Here is a 17,091-nt window from a genome sequence, read left to right on the forward strand (position 1 = left end):
CACTCCCCATACTGTGCCCATATACATTTTTCCCATCAATACTCATACTGTGTCGGCATACATTCCCCCGTTTGCTCTTCATACTGTCTGCACCCATCTCCCATATTGTTTCCTCATACATGCCCCCCATTCCCCCATACTGTTTCCTCATACATGCCCTGCATCTCCCCATTTGCTCCTCATTTTGTGTCCTCAAATCCCTCCACACATTAAATCCCCCAACTCCTCTCCAAATCTCCCCCAACACATTAAATTCCACCCATTCACACTCAAAATTTCCGCACACAAAATTAAATCCCCCATCCCAACTTGAAATCTCCCCACACACATTAAATCCCCCCATGCACTTAATCTTCGGTGTCTTACCATCAATGTGCACCTCTGCAGCATGGGCGAGTGACGTCAGCAGCATGATCACATGACCTGATCACGCTGCTGGCATCGCTCTGACCCGGCCGTCATAGCTTCAGTTGTACTCGCGTCTAAGGGTACAGTTACACTTAAAGATGCACCAGCGATCCCGACAGCGATACGACCTTGTCAGGATCGCTGGTGCATCGCTACATGATCGCTGGTGAGCTGCCAAACAGCTTCACCAGTGATCAGCACCAGCGACGACGCTGGTATCTAAGGTAAATATCGGGTTACTAAGCGGCGCGCGTCACTTAGGTACCCGATGTGTATCTTAGAAACCTGCGTGCTAGCTCCGGGAGCTGCGAGCACGAAGGTTTCTAAGGTACACAACGGGTAACTAAGTGACGCACGCCGCTTAGTAACCCGATATTTACCTTAAATACCAGCTCCCAGCGCCTGCGTAGAGCGCTGGGAGCCTCGCTGATCGTTGGCTCCCGCTGCCACATGCAGCGATGCGCGCTGGTCAGCGGGAGAGCAACGATCAAAAAATGGCCCAGGACGATCCTGCATGATCAGCGATACCCGGCAGGGGGCCCGGTCGATTATGTGTGTCACACACAGCAATGTCGCTGGCGAGATCGCTGTGGCGTCACAAAATCAGCGATCTCACTAGCGATCTCGCGGTGTGACTGGGCCTTAAGATGCGAGTACAATTGTTCCCTGGGAGCCGGCGCACTGCAGACCGCCGCATTAGGTGGCCCAACTGCGCCCCCGGCACATGCCTCGGCTGCCTCTCCTACTTACGCCTCTGTCTCCTTCTCATGTATGGCACCATGGAATCAACGGCACTCTAAAAAAAAAAAAAATAATAACAATAATAGATATGCTAATCGGAGGGTGTACAAAGAGGATTAAAAGTTAGCTCCACCACTAAAAAGTATATAACTGGTATGATTTTTACAGGGTTTAAGTCGCCTATATGAATATTTAAACGCAAACGCCTCACTAACCATTGCCTTGTACCCAACAAAAAAAAACTTTAGCAAAAGGTATAAAATTACAAAATACAAAATTATGCTCCGTTCTATAATCTGCTTTGTTTACAAGGGGCGGCTTGTGGCTGCTGCAGCCGGTCAGTGGCCTTAGACATCATGTGCCATACTGTTGCTTGTTGGCTCGCATCGCTAAATGTTGATAAGGCCTGTCTCACACTTACGTTATTCCCGTCAGTTGCCATCCGCCAAAAAGGCGGAGAACGGATCCGTGTCCGTCGAGACACCAACGCGTGCCACCGGACCGTTGCTTTGACGGGATCCGCCGATGTAGGGATGTTAAAGGGACCGCAGGCATGAAAAAAAAAAAGTACCGCCGAGGCAGCGGGGCATCGGGACAAGCTGCGAGAAGAGAGCGGGGCCGCTGTACCTGGACGAGCCGCGAGAAGAGAGCGGGGCCGCGGGACCGGGACGAGCCGCGAGAAGAGAGCGGGGCGACGGTAGGAGAGAGGGAGAGAGAGATTTTAGCGGCTCCCGGGACGGCATGTATGGGTTAAAATGCCTCCCGGCCAGGCATGCGCACCTCGGAATAGCGGTCCGTCAAAGTAAAAAAACGTTGCAGGGGACCGTCTCATCCGCCCGGGAGCTGCTAAAATGTTGGCGGATCCGTACAAAAACGGGTGGGATGGACGGCCGTCAGTCAAGATCCGCCAATAATGTAAGTCTATGGGGGAAAAAGCGTCTCCATTTTTTAAAAAATTGGTGGATTTTGACTGACGGGAAAAAACTGATGTGTGAAACAGGTCTAACAAAATACCTCTTTAAGGCTAGTTTCACATTAGCGCTTTTGAGCGCAGCGACGGCCTGCGCACGGTCGCCACTAAGCCACGCCCCCTGCAGCACCTCTGCCGGTAGCTCTGCCTACCGGCACATGACGCTGCATGCGTCCTGCGTCCCCTATCTTTATCACTGGGGGCGCAGGCCGTGCGCAGTATGCGTTTGGCGGCGCATGCGCCTTTTTGACGGTGCGCCGAGCGCAACCAAACTGCAGCAGGTTGCGTTTGGCGCAGGTCGGCGCACCGTCAAAAGGATGCATGCGCCGCCAAATGCATACTGCGCACGGCCTGCTCCCCCAGTGATAGGGGACGCAGGACGCATGCAGCGTCATGCGCCGGTAGGCGGAGCTACCGGCGGAGGTGCTGCAGGGGGCGTGGCTTAGCGGCGGCCGTGCGCAGGCCGACGCTGCGCTCAAAAGCGCTAATGTGAAACTAGCCTAACTGAGAGAACCATTTCATATATGCCTATGAAGTAGTTAGATCAGGTTGGTAGACCCAGAGGCTTGTTTGGACATTGTGATCTGAGCATGGTCCATGTTTCAAATATGTGTAAAAATGTTCTAAAGTACTCTGACGATTTTGCAAGTTATCCCACCTACAAAGAATGGAGAGGTTTGTAATTTTTATTGTAAGTACACTTCAACTGGGAGAGACAAAATCTAAAAATAAACAGAAAAGCACATTGTTTGATTTTTATATAACTAATTTTAATTTTATAACCTGAAATAAGTATTTGATCACATACCAACCAACAAGAATTCTGGCTCTCACAGACCTGTTATTTTTCCTTTAAGAAGCCCTCCTACTCTGCACTCATTACTTGTATTAATGGTACTTGTTTGAATTACTGTATTACCTGTATAAAAGACACCTGTCCACACAATCCATCACACTCCAACCTCTCCACCATGGCCAAGACCAAAGAGCTGTCTAAGGACACCAGGGACAAAATTGTAGACCTGCACAAGGCTGGGTTGAGCTACAGGACAATAGGCAAGCAGCTTGGGGAGAAGGCAACAACTGTTTCCCATAATTATTAGAAAATAGAAGAAACACAAGATGACGGTCGGTCTTCCTCGGTCTGGAGCTCCATGCAAGATCTTGTGAGGTAAAGATGATTCTGATAAAGTTATGAACCAACCCAGAACTACACGGGAAGACCTGTTCAATGACCACAGTTTAAAACAATACGGTTAGTAACATACTATGCCTTCATTGATTAAAATCCGGCAGAGCACGTAAGGTCCCCTGCTCACACCAGCACATGTCCAAGCCCAACTGAAGTTCGCGAATGACCATCTGGATGATCCAGAGGAGGCATGGGAGAAGGTCATGTGATCACATGAGACCAAAATAGAACTTTAAGACTCCTATCACTCCATTCGCCGTATTTGGAGGAAGATGGATGAGTACAACCCCAAGAACTCTGTCCAAACCGTGAAGAATGGTGGGGAAATATCATACTTTAGGGGTGCTTTTCTGCAAAGGGAACAGGATGAATGTACTATATTGAAGGGAGTATGTATGGATGGATGGCATCATGTATTGCAAGATTTTGGCTAACTACCTCCTTCCCTCAGTAATAGCATTAAAGATGGGTCATAGCTGGGTCTTCCAGCATGACAATAACCCTAAACACACAGCCAGGGCAACTAAGGAGTGGCTCTGTAAGAAGCATTTCAAGGTCCTGGAGTGGCCTAGACAGGCTCCACACCTGAACCCTATAGAAAATCTTTGGAGGGAGCTGAAATTCAATGTTGACCAGCGACAGCCCCATAACCTGAAAGATCTGGAGAAGATCTGCATGGAGGAGTGTGCCAAAATCCCTGCTGCAGTGTTTGCAAACTTGGTCAAGAACTACAGGAAATGTCTGACCTCTGTAATTGCAAACAAAGATTTCTGTATCAAATATTAAGTTCTGATTTTCTATTGTGTCAAATACTTATATCATGCAATAAAATGCAATTTAATTATGTTAAAATCATATAATGTGATTTTCTTGTTTTTATTTTTTTTAAATTCTGTTTCTCATAGTTGAAGTGTACCTACAATAAAAATCATCAGTGTATGAAATACTTATTTTCCTCTCTGTAAGTGAATAAAATAATAAAGCTGTACAGTGTCGCAATGGTGAGGGGTACACATTAAAATGCATGGTGCCTTCAGTGAAACATGGTCGCATTGACCTTTTGTGGGTCTGTGCTATTGGTGTCGGGCAGCTACAGTTCATTGATGGTATCATGAATTAATGAATTCACAGATGTAGTGCTCTACTTTGAAAGAGAAACTGCGACCATAACTGTGGTCTTGGTAGAGGTGCAGTTTTCCAACATGACTGAACCAAAACACACATTTATTACATTATTTAAAAAGAAGGTGAAAGTGATTAAGTGACCAAGTATGTCTTCTGATGTGTACCCAATCGAACACTTATGGGGAATTCTGAAAAGACTAGTTTACCATCGCTCTCCATTCAATATCCAGGCCCTAAAAGAGTTTGTTCTTGAAGAATGGAAAAACATAGATGTTATATGTCACCAACTGGTTCATTCCATGCCTAGAAGACTTGGTGCTGTCCTTAAAAATCAAGGAGGTCATACAATATACTAGATGTAGTTTTTGATGTGGGATTTATTCATTTCTGCATTCACTAATTTTAGTAAAGAGGCATATTTTGTAATGAAGCATATATTAGCCTGACTTTCATGTTATGGGTTAAAAAAAAGTTCTAGGAAACAGTTTTGTAAAATAGTTCTTGTGCTAAGGGAGATGTCGATTACAATCTTAGTTTTCGTTAGTGAAGTTTTTGAATCCGCCTTTACATGCGAGGGAAAAATAACAGGCAGATTTTTACCACCACCCCAGAAGAAACAGAAATGGCATGCAATTTTTTTCTGTAGCATCTTCTAAGAAAAACTGCGGTTTAGGCTCATTGAGTGACATTGGGAATAATCTGTGCACAGATGCCCAGTAAACTGCACGCTCTCAGCAAAAATCCTAGCAATGGTCTTGGATATATACAGACAATACAGTAATAAATGTGCCCCGAAATAGTTTGACTGTGTTTTGTTTTGATAATTTTTTTGTGCGACTGCTTTCCTGACATAGGATTGGCATGAGAGGCATTACATGCAATATTAGTGTTTCGGTAAGAGTGATGCTATTTCTAATCCAAGACCACTATTGTAGCTACCACGAAAACCAACAAGCACAAAAGAATGGAGTGGTGACAGCACAAATACCGTACGCATCTAAGTTTTACTAGGTCCTTGGGGAATGACCCCAAATAACCATCCATAATGATATTTTACCAAAGTACTGAGGATTCTTGAGAAATTGATAGTATTGGTATCAAGTAAACATTTTTCTGGGTTGAGCAAGATTGGAGGCCTATAGGCCAAGTCTGAAATAATAAGTGGGCGCGCATGAATTAAGAAAGGTGTTTTGTTGGCAGGCACTCAAGCTTCCTGTGGGAAATTCTTCACTACCTCCTTCTCAACAGTATGATTTAGATAAGAGAAAAGAAAAAGCAGTTGTCTGTTCTACATTATATCTACAAATGAAAACCCCCAAAATACAGATTCTGTGAATTCCAAATAGTCGTCATGAGAATATTTCCTATAAGCTTTCCAGTGATTTAAATTTTTTGAGATTTATCTTTGCACAGTGTTGAATTTGACAGGTCACTTAGGCAGAGACCTGTCACTCTTGGGCAGCGTGCGGGATGAAGCCGCTGGGGTCCCACCTGTCTGTATAGTCTCCAGCGCAAGTCGATCCTCGGCGGGTATTAAACTCTACCTTTGTCTGAAACGCCGCATCATTTCAGAGTCGGACATGTATGGCTGGAATCCTGCAGTCACAGTGATACATGCTGCCCATGGATCGGCATGTATCTGCTGTCAGGCTCCGCTTATGCTGATGTAGACCTACGTCATGTTGAAAACTCGCTATTTGTCTCCTTTTTAGGTCACTATGAAAAGATATCAACCACTGGAAAATCTCAACGTTTATATTTTTTAATGCATTTTGTTTGTCAATAGTTTTCCTTAATAACTTCTTTTTTTTTTTTTTTTTTCATATTTTAGGCCTTCCCAGATTTGCCAGCCAGCCTGAAGCCTCATCGGTGTATGTTGGTGATATTTTTGTTTTAGGTTGTGATATCAGTCCAGAACTTGTTCCATTTGTTCACTGGGAGCAGAATCGTTCGCTGAGGGAGTTAGACGATAGAATCTCTATATTGACGAATGGCAGCCTGGTTATAAGCAATGCCAATGATAGCGATGTTGGCCTGTATCGCTGTGGTGTGGGCAGCGGAGCAGCTTTGAAGTACAGTGAAGAGGCGGAAGTCAAAATACTAGCAGGTAAAAAGGCTGCATTACATATTATAAATGCTGGGAGATTTCAGCTATATAGGCACTCACTTGCTGATTTTTCTTCTTTCAGTAGCTTTATTGTACAAGCCGATTGGCCGTTAGAGAAAGATCCAGTAGGGTCTTTAAAGACCTGTTAATTGTAGATTTCTCATATTGTAGATAGTTTTCCATTTCTGTTGAAACCAAGTACACTCGGTACATCATGTTGGGGACAAAAATTTAGGTGCACCTTCCCTCCTACTTGTTTTCCATCGATCTCCACCCTTCTCTGGATTTTTAAAGCCAGAGATGTCAATCAAAGAAGGGGTGAAGGTAGAGGGAAAACAAGTTGGTGTGATGGCACACCTAAATGTTTGGCCACAACAAAGGTGCACCAAGCATCTGTACTTGGTTTGAACAGTCATTTTGTACTCGCAGTCCCTTTAAACTTGGCATCTCCTCCAATCACTACTTTTCCACTGACCCTGGAACTATTCCCCCCCCCCCCCCCCCACCACCGTGCCCCTCTTTTTCAAAGTTATCCCTCTACCAGTGTTAAAGATGTAAAATTTCCTTCTAACAACTGGGCGTATACTATAACACTTTTGTGTGGTGGTTTGCTTTTTTTCCTCTGACAGACGTGCAGTGGTATGTCCCCAGTTGGTTCAAGGGAACATTTACTACTTTATTACTGGGGACAGATCTTTGGAGTGGTTGGGCACAGAAAATAAAAATAAAAACTGTTCCAAAGTCTGTGAACAGAAGTGTCCTCTTTAAGCAATCATCTGCTGAAAAAGATGGTACAGTGGGGAAAAAAGTATTTAGTCAGCCACCAATTGTACAAGTTCTCTGTCTTAAATAGATGAGAGAGGCCTGTAATTGACATAATAGCTAGACCACAACTATGAGAGTCAGAATGAGAAAACAAATCCAGAAAATCACCTTGTCTAATTTGGCAAGATTTATTTTTAAAATTATGGTGGAAAATAAGTATTTGATCACCTAAAAACATGCAAGATTTCTGGCTCTCAAAGATCTGTCACTTCTTATTTAAGAGGCTCCTCCATCCTCCACTCATTACCTGTAGTAATGGCATCTGTTTGAACTTGTTAACAGTATAAAAGACACCTGTCCACAACCTCAGTCACACTCCAAACTCCACTATGGTGAAGACCAAAGAGGTGTCAAAGGATACAAACTCCACTATGGTGAAGACCAAAGAGGTGTCAAAGGATACCAGAATTAAAACTGTAGACCTGCACCAGGCTGGGAAGACTGAATCTGCAATAGGCAAGCAGCTTGGTGTGATGAAATCAACTGTGGGAGCAATAATAAGAAGATGGAAGACATACAAGACCACTGATAATCTCCCTCGATCTGGGGCTCCAAGCAAGATCTCACCCCGTGGGGTCAAAATGGTGTCAAGAACGGTGAGCAAAAATACCAGAACCACACGGGGGGACCTAGTGAATGACCTTTATAGAGCTGGGGCCACCATTACAAAGGCTACCATCACTAAAACACTACGCCACCAGGGACTCAGATCCTGCAGTGCCAGACGTGTCCCCCTGCTTAAGCCAGTACATGTCCAGGCCCGTCTGAAGTTTGCTAGAGAGCATTTGGATTATCCAGAAGATTATTGGGAGAACGTCATATGGTCTCATGAAACCAAAGTAGAACTGTTTGGTAGAAACAAAACTTGTCGTGTTTGGAGGAGACCAAATGCTGAGTTGCATCCAAAGAACACCATACCTACTGTGAAGCATTGGGGTGGCAACATCATGCTTTAGCGTGGTTTATCTGCAAAGGGACCAGGACGACTGATCTGTGAATATGAAAGAATAAATGGGGGGGCCATGTATCGTGAGATTTTGAGTGCAATCCTCCTTCCATCAGTAAGGGCATTGAAGATGAAATGTGGATGGGTCTTTCAGCATGATAATGATCCCAAGCACACCGCCAGCGCAACAAAGGAGCGACTTTGTAAGAAGAATTTGAAGGTCCTGGATTGGCCTAGCCAGTCTCCAGATCTCAAACCCATGAAAAACCTTTGGAGGGCTTTGAAAATCCGTGTTGCCCGGCGACAGGCCCAAAACATCACTACTCTAGAGATCTGCATGGAGGAATCGGCCAACATACCACCAACAGTGTGTGTCAACCTTGTGAAGACTTACAGAAAACGTTTGACCTCTGTCATTGCCAACAAAGGATGTATAACAAAATATTGAGATGAACTTTTGTTAATGACCAAATACTTATTTTCCACCATAATTTTAAAAATAAATCTTGCCAAATCAGAAGATGTGATTTTCTGGATTTGTTTTCTCATTTTGACTCATAGTTGTGGTCTACCTATGATGTCAATTACAGGCCTCTCTCAAATTTTTAAGTGTGAGAACTTGCATAGTTGGTGGCTGACTAAAAGCTTTTTTCCCCTCTGTATGTTCTTCCATACCTGGTAACATCAGGTATAATTTTCTAAACTGCATATCGAGTAAAAGGAAGGATGCAAAATCTTGACCAGGTTTGTCCATATGTAGCTACTTGTAGCCATGTCTTAAGGGAAGCTACTGAAGTTGGTAGTACATGGACAGATTCTTATACGGCATTCCTTCCCTAATTCAATGACTGTGAAAAATGCAAAACGCTGATGTTGATGGGGTGATGATGATTTTAGCATTCATAGAAATGTTAAATCTCGAATTACAAAAAAAAATTGCCTATTCCTGTTTTTCTTTAACGTTCATTTATTTTGTCCCATTTTCCCATATGAACTGGACCCTCTGTCAGAAACGGGAGAGAATCGCCCTTTAATATTTCTACGTCAGCCTTACACTTTGACAAGCAGTGTTGGACAAACGGCAGTCTTTCCTTGTGTTTTATCTGGTTACCCCACCCCTGGTGTGGTCTGGAGTCATAATAAAGAGGAAATCATTTTTGGGAGGTAATTTCTTGACTCTCTCTCTACATTGTTTAATAATGTTCAGTATGCAAAATGTTAATCCATCTTTTCATTGAGCCAGTGACTGGTCACTAATGTTTTCCTGTAGTAATTGTGACAAAACATTCATAGTTTGGAGTCTTTATGCTCTTAATATTACCATAGGTTACATACCTTTATCTGATTTTAATAATTTATTCTATTTATGAGTTACTCATTGATGAAGAATCAAATATTTCAAGATCTATTCAATGATGTAAATGTCTTTTATGGCAGACTCATTCTCCCTGTTATTCATATTGTTTATGGGGTTGCTGGAGATGAATTTTCCTGCTAGATTCTTTCAGGTGGGGTAAGAAAACGTTAAGGCTGAGTGCACACATACTTTTTTGCCCTGCAGATTTTTCCGCTCAGAATTGAAGAAATCCGCAGGTCAAATGACCTGCATTTTTCCTGCGGATTTCTTCCATTTTTAGGCTAAGGGCCCACGTAGCATTTTAAAACGCACAGTGAAAACCGGACTCCTTCCCAGAAATCGCGCGTTTTTTTCCGCACGATTTCACCGCGATTCTGTTTGCGATTTTGCCGCGATTTTCTCAAGCACTTTCCAAGCGATTTGAAGCATCGCTTGGAAAGTGATTGACAGGTTGGTCACAATCGTCAAACATAGTGTTTGACAAGTGTGAGCAGCTTTTTACTATTGAGGCTGCCTATGCGGCATCAATAGTAAAAGATAGAATGTTAAAAATGATAAAAAAATAAAACATCGGGGTATATTTACCTTCCGACGTCCCGCGCTGCCATCCCGGGCCTCAGCGTTCCCAGAGATGCCTTGCGAGACCTGTGATGACGTTGGTCTCGCGTTACTATAGCGATCTCGCGAGACCACGTCATCACAGGACCTTGCCGCAAGGCATTACTGGGAACGCTGTGGCCCGGGATGGCAGCGCGGGACGTCGGAAGGTAAATATACCCCGATTTTTTTATTCTTTTTTTTTTACAGGGGTATGGTACCCAGGGCCTGGAGGACAGTCTCCTCTCCTCCACACCGTGGGTACCAACCGCACATGAGACGCTTAACTTCCCGCATGGTGGGCATAGCCACATGCGGGAAGTAAGCGATTCTCATGCATTCCTATGGGTGCGGAATCGCGGCAATTCTTTGCGATTCCGCACAAAAGAATGATCCTGCTGCGATTTTTTCCGCTATGCGATTCTGCCGTGGAAAAAAGTGCAGCATTAGCACAGCATGTGCGGAATGCCATAGAAATGCATGGGGGGGTTCTGTACACGATTTTTTAAAAGTTTTCGCGCCGAAAAAAGAAGTGACATGCTGCGGATTTTGTACCGCAGGAAAACCGCGCGGAAAAATCTGCAGCGTCTCCACAGCGGTTTTGTTTTTAATTGATTTACATGCTACTGTAAATCACACTGCGGATCCGCAGCATTTCTGCGCGGTTAAATCCGCTGCAGATCCGCAGGAATTCTGCATCGTGTGCACACAGCCTAAAACGAGTTGAGCGAAACGGGTCGGTCAAATGCAAAAGTCGGCGACTTTCGCTGAAGTCGGGTTTCATGAAACGAAACCCGACCATAGCGTGAGGTCGGCCACGAGGTCGGTGACCCGAGCGCCAAAGTCGTGTTTCAAATGATGCTTCCAGCCCCCTTTTTCAGCCATTGATGGAAGACGCACACTGTGGGCAACGTGATGACATAGGCACCGGTCATCACCATCTTTGAGAAGAGCATGCAAGTGATTGGCTGGCTTTGAGTGGCGTCACAGGGGCTATAAAAGAGCGTGAACGCCGACCGCCATCTTACTTCTGCCGTTCTTAGCATTAGGGAGAGGTTGCTGGCTGCTGCAGATTCAGAATAAGGGAGAGCGTTAGGCAGGGAAGAAGAAAAAAACTGCTTCTGCTGGTAGCAATTTTCACTGTACAGCACAACCGTTTGTGTGCAGTGACAGGGGAAGCTATATTTTTGTGCATCATCTCTGTTGGTTATTAGGCTGCCTTATAAGACTCTCTGATAGCTGCATTGCTGTTTGCACACTGCTGTGCAAACTGCTTTTTTGAAAGCAAAAATACTTTTCTTCCTCTTTTCTGCACAGTAACCAAGCGTTCATTTTTCCACCCTTTTGTGTGCAGCAGTCCTGCTTATTAGGCTGCCTGCGTCCATACTTGGACTGAGAGCATCATTGTCAGCGTCCTAAAATCTCTAGTGAGATCCAAATTCTCACCAATCCTATAGACACCCTCCACCTTGTCATACACCATCCAATTTCAGAGAAAACAGAAAGCAAAAAACACAATTATCCTGAACTAAAAGTAAAAAATATACTGCAAATAATGCATAAAGGTAATAATAATAATAAGGGTATTTAGTAAACATAATTTTGATCAAAATAATGTACAAGCCATCCCGCCACGTCACGGCAACCCTTGTGGGACAGTCCCTACTCTAGTATTTAAAACCTTATCACTTGCCAAGTGGCGTGAATGTGAATAAGGGTCGAGCGGCTGAACCACTTGTAACAGCTTAGGCCAGACTGGATGGCTTTCCCAGCTCAGAAAAAGGGCGGTCACACCCCTATATGCACTGAATGCACAATGAAATGAATAAAAAACAAATCTGAACTGAGAAAAGTAAGTTAATGTGTATGCACAATGTAAGTGCATTTTAACACATGACCATTAACCAGAGAAAACAGAAAGCAAAAAACACAATTATCCTGAACTAAAAGTAAAAAATATACTGCAAATAATGTTTGTTTACCAAATACCCTTATTATTATTATTACCTTTATGCATTATTTGCAGTATATTTTTTACTTTTAGTTCAGGATAATTGTGTTTTTTGCTTTCTGTTTTCTCTGGTTAATGGTCATGTGTTAAAATGCACTTACATTGTGCATACACATTAACTTACTTTTCTCAGCTCAGATTTGTTTTTTACCATCCAATTTCAGCCTGTTAAATTGAGGTGTAATCTCTACTGGGCCTGAGACAATAGTTCAGCGTCCTCAAATCTCTAGTGAGATTCAAATTCTCACCAATAGTAGATACACCTTCTACCTTGTTTTACAGTACCATATAGCTGGTGGTATTTTGGGTACATTTTTCCAAAAATGAGGAAGTATGGTGGAAGACGCCATGGAAGTGGGCGGGGTTTGCCAGCTGGTCCCTATGGTGGTGGTGGTGTTGCATCTGTTGGTAGTGGCAAAAGCACAATAGCACCTAAGGCAGGAGGTGTTGAGCCTGCGTCATCGTCTGGCTCCACAAGGCCTCAAAGGCTCTCTTTTCTGGGAGTAGGTAAACCACTTTTAAAGCCGGAGCTTCAGGAACAAGTTTTGGCTTACATTGCTGACACAGCCTCCAGCTCTCTCGCCTCCTCTTCTGAAGTTTCAAAAAATAAAAGCACTGAGTCGTCAGTGGAGGCTCCTGGTCAGGAACAACACCTTTCCTTGTGTCCTTCACCCCTACCAAAAGTGAAGGATGTGGCAGGCCACACTACCGATTACTCCATGGAGCTCTTTTCACATACCATGCCTGGGTTAGCAAGTCAAATCGTGAATTCCCCAGTCCAAGATGAATCTGACATGGAGTGCACTGATGCACAGCCACTGCTAGATTTTTCTGCTGGTACATTCACTCAGAGCACTACATTGTCCTCGCAGTGTACTGAGGCAGAATCAGACCCTGATGAAACTCAGGTGCCCCTTCCCGCATACTATATCACCTTACACGGTGACAGAGGAAGGTGCACATGAAATTGAAGAGGAGGTGATGGATGACCCAGTTGTTAACCCAGATTGGCATCCATTGGGGGAAGAGGGTGCCGCTGCCAATAGCTGAGAAGAGGAGGATCCGCAGCAGGCAACAACATCGCAACAGCTGTTATCTGTCATGACCGTAGCAGTCCAAAAACGTGTTACAAAAACCAAAAGAGTTGCAGGACAGCTTGGCCAGACGGTCAAATTAGCACAGTGTGCAAGGTCTCAAAATGTCTTCCTTAGTAGGAAGAGTGCAGTGTGGCACTTTTTTGAACAAAACCTTTGCCTGATCATTAGGATTATCTGTAAGAAGTGCGCAAAGACCTTTAGCCAAGGGAAAAATCTGAGAAATTTGAATACCAGTTGCATGCTTAGACATTTAACCACCATGCACTTAAAAGCGTGGACGGACTACCAAACTTCACGTACCACATGTGCACCTGCTCCGAATGAAGGTAGTCAGCAACGCTACATCGCTTCCCCCACTGTAAGCCCACCGGTTAGCACACCACCAGCAGCAAATGTCGAGGTGTCGTCGCAAGGGCAAAGCCGTCATGGAATCACAATGTTATTGCTACGAAAAACTGAATCTAGGCCATCTGCAACACCACCAACACCGTCACCAACCCTGTCTGTCCGCCATGTCCACCGCTAGTTTCATCATATGCAGCTCTCAAGTCCAGCTCACCCTACCAGAGACTGAGTAGGACAAAAAGTACTCATCCTCTCATCCGCGTACACTGGCTTTGAACGCCCACATTGCCAAACTAATCTCATTAGAGATGATGCCCTACCGGTTGGTTGAAAGCAAAGCTTTCCGCGAGCTCATGGCCTACGCAGTACCACACTATGACCTACCCAGTCGGCACTTCTTTTCGCGAAAAGCCATCCCAGCTCTCCACGTGCATGTGAAAGACCGCATTGTCCATGCACTCAAGCAATCAGTGAGTGGAAAGGTGCACCTCACAACAGATGCATGGTCCAGTAGGCATGGCCAGGGCCGTTACGTGTCCATCACTGCGCACTGGGTTAATGTGGTGGATGCAGGGTCCACAGGGGACAGCAGCGGTGGGACAGTGCTGCCTAGCCCACGGTATAGGAAACAGTTGGCTGTAGGCGTTCGATCCTCCTCCTCCAGAAGCGAATGCTCGTCCACAGATCGCAGTCGCACGAGCACTCCATCCGCAGCTGCCAATGTTGCACACGAGTTGTCCCACTATCGAACAGCTAGTGGTAAGCGACAGCAGGCTGTGTTGAAGATGATGTGTTTGGGCGACAACAGACACACCGCTGAGGTACTGGCCGACTACTTGCAGCGACAAACTGAGTCATGGCTGGGCAGTCTACATCTTGTGGCAGGCAAGGTAGTTAGTGAAAACGGCCGGAATTTTGTGGCAGCCATAGCCCTTTCAAAACTCAGACACATACCTTGCCTGGCTCACACCTTGAACCTGGTGGTGCAGTGCTTCCTCAAAAATTACCTGGAGTTAACACCCCTGCTCCATAAGGTGCGAAGACTGTGCTCGCACATCCGCCGGTCGCCCGTACACTCCAGTCATATGCAGAAGCTGCAGCGATTGCTCCACCTTCCCAAGCACCGCCTAATTATCGACGTTGCAACAAGGTGGAACTCCACCCTGCACATGGTTCAGAGGCTGTGCGAACAGAGGCAGGCTGTAATTCATTTGTGGGAGGATACACGGGCAGGCAGTTTGCAAGCAGACATGGAGTTGTCTGGTGTGCAGTGGTCGAAGCTGAAAGACCTCTGTAAAGTCCTTCAGTGTTTTGAGGAATGTACACGACTGGTAAGCGCAGACGACGCCATCATAAACATGAGCATCCCACTTATGCGTCTGCTCATGCAAACTTTGACGCACATTAAGGAGCAGGCGTCTGCAGCCGAGGAGGAAGAGGAGAAGGGAAGCCTTGATGACAGTCAGCCATTGTCTGCTCAGGGAAGTCTCGTGGACGAGGTGGAGGAGGATGATGGGGATGATTATTTTGGGGAGGAGGATGCTTCTCAGGGGGCAAGAAAAAATGATGGCGTGGCAAGGTCAGGTACAGGGTTTGTGCATGACTGGATTTGCCAGAAAGTGCTCCTCCACCCAGCACTCGCAGTGCATCATTGACTCCTGGAACATTGGCCCACATGTGTGATTATGCCTTGCAGATCCTAAAAAGGGACACCCGCATTGCCAAAATGATGAACGATGATGACTACTGGTTGGCCAGCATCCTGGATCCACGCTATAAAGGCAAATTCCAAAACATCATGCCACAGGAGAACCTAGAGCTAATATTGGCTAACAAACAAGCAACTCTGGTAAACTGTTTGTTTGCGGCATTCCCAGCACACAGCGGTGGTGATGTTTTTCCAACGAGCCGTAGGGGGCAACATGGAAGAGGTGTTCGTGGTGCACACAGCCGAAGTGGCATTGGACACGGGTTTCATCACCATGTTGTGGACTGATTTTTCAAGTACCGCTCACACGACTGGTAATACTGCATCTATCGAAAGTGACAGGAGACAGCAGTTGTCAACTATGGTAACAAACTACTTCTCCTCCCATATCGATGTTCTCCCTCACCGGTCATTCCCCTTTGACTTTTGGGCCAGTAAACTTGACACCTGGTCTGAATTGGCACAATATGCCTTACAGGAGCTCGCTTGCCCTGCTGCTAGTGTGTTATCTGAACGAGTCCTCAGTGCTGCGGGATCAATCCTGACAGAAAAAAGGACCCGTCTGTCGACCCAAAATGTTGATGATCTAACCTTCATTAAAATCAACCATGCATGGGTTTCAAAGGATTTTGTCCCACCCTCCCCTGCTGACACGTAGGTTGCCAGAAAAATAGCTTGCTTTTGTCCTCCTCTTCCGCGGACATCTCCAATTACTCCATTTTCAGCTGCTGAATGTCCAACATCAACATATGCCATTTTTTTTCCACCTCCCTAACTGGGCTGCCTCCCCCCACAGGGCCGGGGTCACCACCTGGCGCACGCACCCGTGCGAGTGCCGTTGCCCTGAACAGGTGGGTGGGCACACTCTTTGGCAACGGCACTGGCACAAGGTCCCTCATAGTAGAAGCAAGTGTCTCTGACGGTGGGGGTGCACACCCGCCGTCAGACACATCGGCGTACTATGAGGGGCCCTGTGCCATTACCGCCGCCCACGAGTGGACCCCCCCTGCTTGCTCAGGGCACCAGCACTTGAAATACTTACCTCTCCCTGCTCCACCACTGTGTAGTCTGGCCTGTTAATACTTCACTGGGACTGCCAATACAAATTTGGTGAACTGATAGATGATGGTTAAGACGTAGCTATGCCCTGTCCTGCTGGGCTCTATCTTCAGATGATCAATGGCTTCCATTTGTTATGGACGTCGACTCACAATGAGATGCAGTGGTGGTTTATCATCAGCTTTCACGGTTTTCCAACTCACAGACGTGTGACATTCCTGCCCACATTTTTAAATGTGTCCTCTCATGCCAATCCAATAAATCGTATATGGCCTGTGGCTTGTGTCTTTTGCACTCCAAAGTTACCTGACAAATCATGATAGGCAGTGAGGACAATGTCTACATCTGTCCCTGTGATCACAATTTGATGGAGATGAGTAACGGTGATGGGTTCCACGGTACTGCGATACAGCAAACCTTTCTTCACAAGAACTGTTTTCGCTGTCTCCACAGACAAAGTAATTGAGGGTCAGCATCGCCTCTGAGAATTCTCCCGGGAGTTTTTACCATGATTAGTAATTCTAAAATTTCTGCAATCACTCGACTTTCCGTCTGTACTTGTATCCATCTCGTTTCCTCTTGCGGAGAGTCTGGACTGTCTTA

General features: G+C 45.5%; 1 protein-coding gene across 11 annotated transcripts in view; it reads left to right on the forward strand.

The window, feature by feature from the left end:
• The window catches only part of NEO1 (neogenin 1), a 185,079-nt gene that overhangs the window by 115,309 nt on the left and 52,679 nt on the right, over positions 1–17,091 (forward strand). For all 11 annotated transcript variants that reach the window (XM_073579448.1, XM_073579449.1, XM_073579456.1 and 8 more), the window contains exons 3-4: positions 6,268–6,543; positions 9,325–9,478. In XM_073579448.1, coding sequence (XP_073435549.1) covers positions 6,268–6,543; positions 9,325–9,478 — 430 coding nt within the window. The remainder of the gene's footprint in view (positions 1–6,267; positions 6,544–9,324; positions 9,479–17,091) is intronic.

This window comes from Dendrobates tinctorius, unplaced genomic scaffold, assembly GCF_039654945.1.
Source record: "Dendrobates tinctorius isolate UK_male_01 unplaced genomic scaffold, ASM3965494v1 ptg000062l, whole genome shotgun sequence".
NCBI classification, from domain to species: Eukaryota; Metazoa; Chordata; class Amphibia; order Anura; family Dendrobatidae; genus Dendrobates; species Dendrobates tinctorius.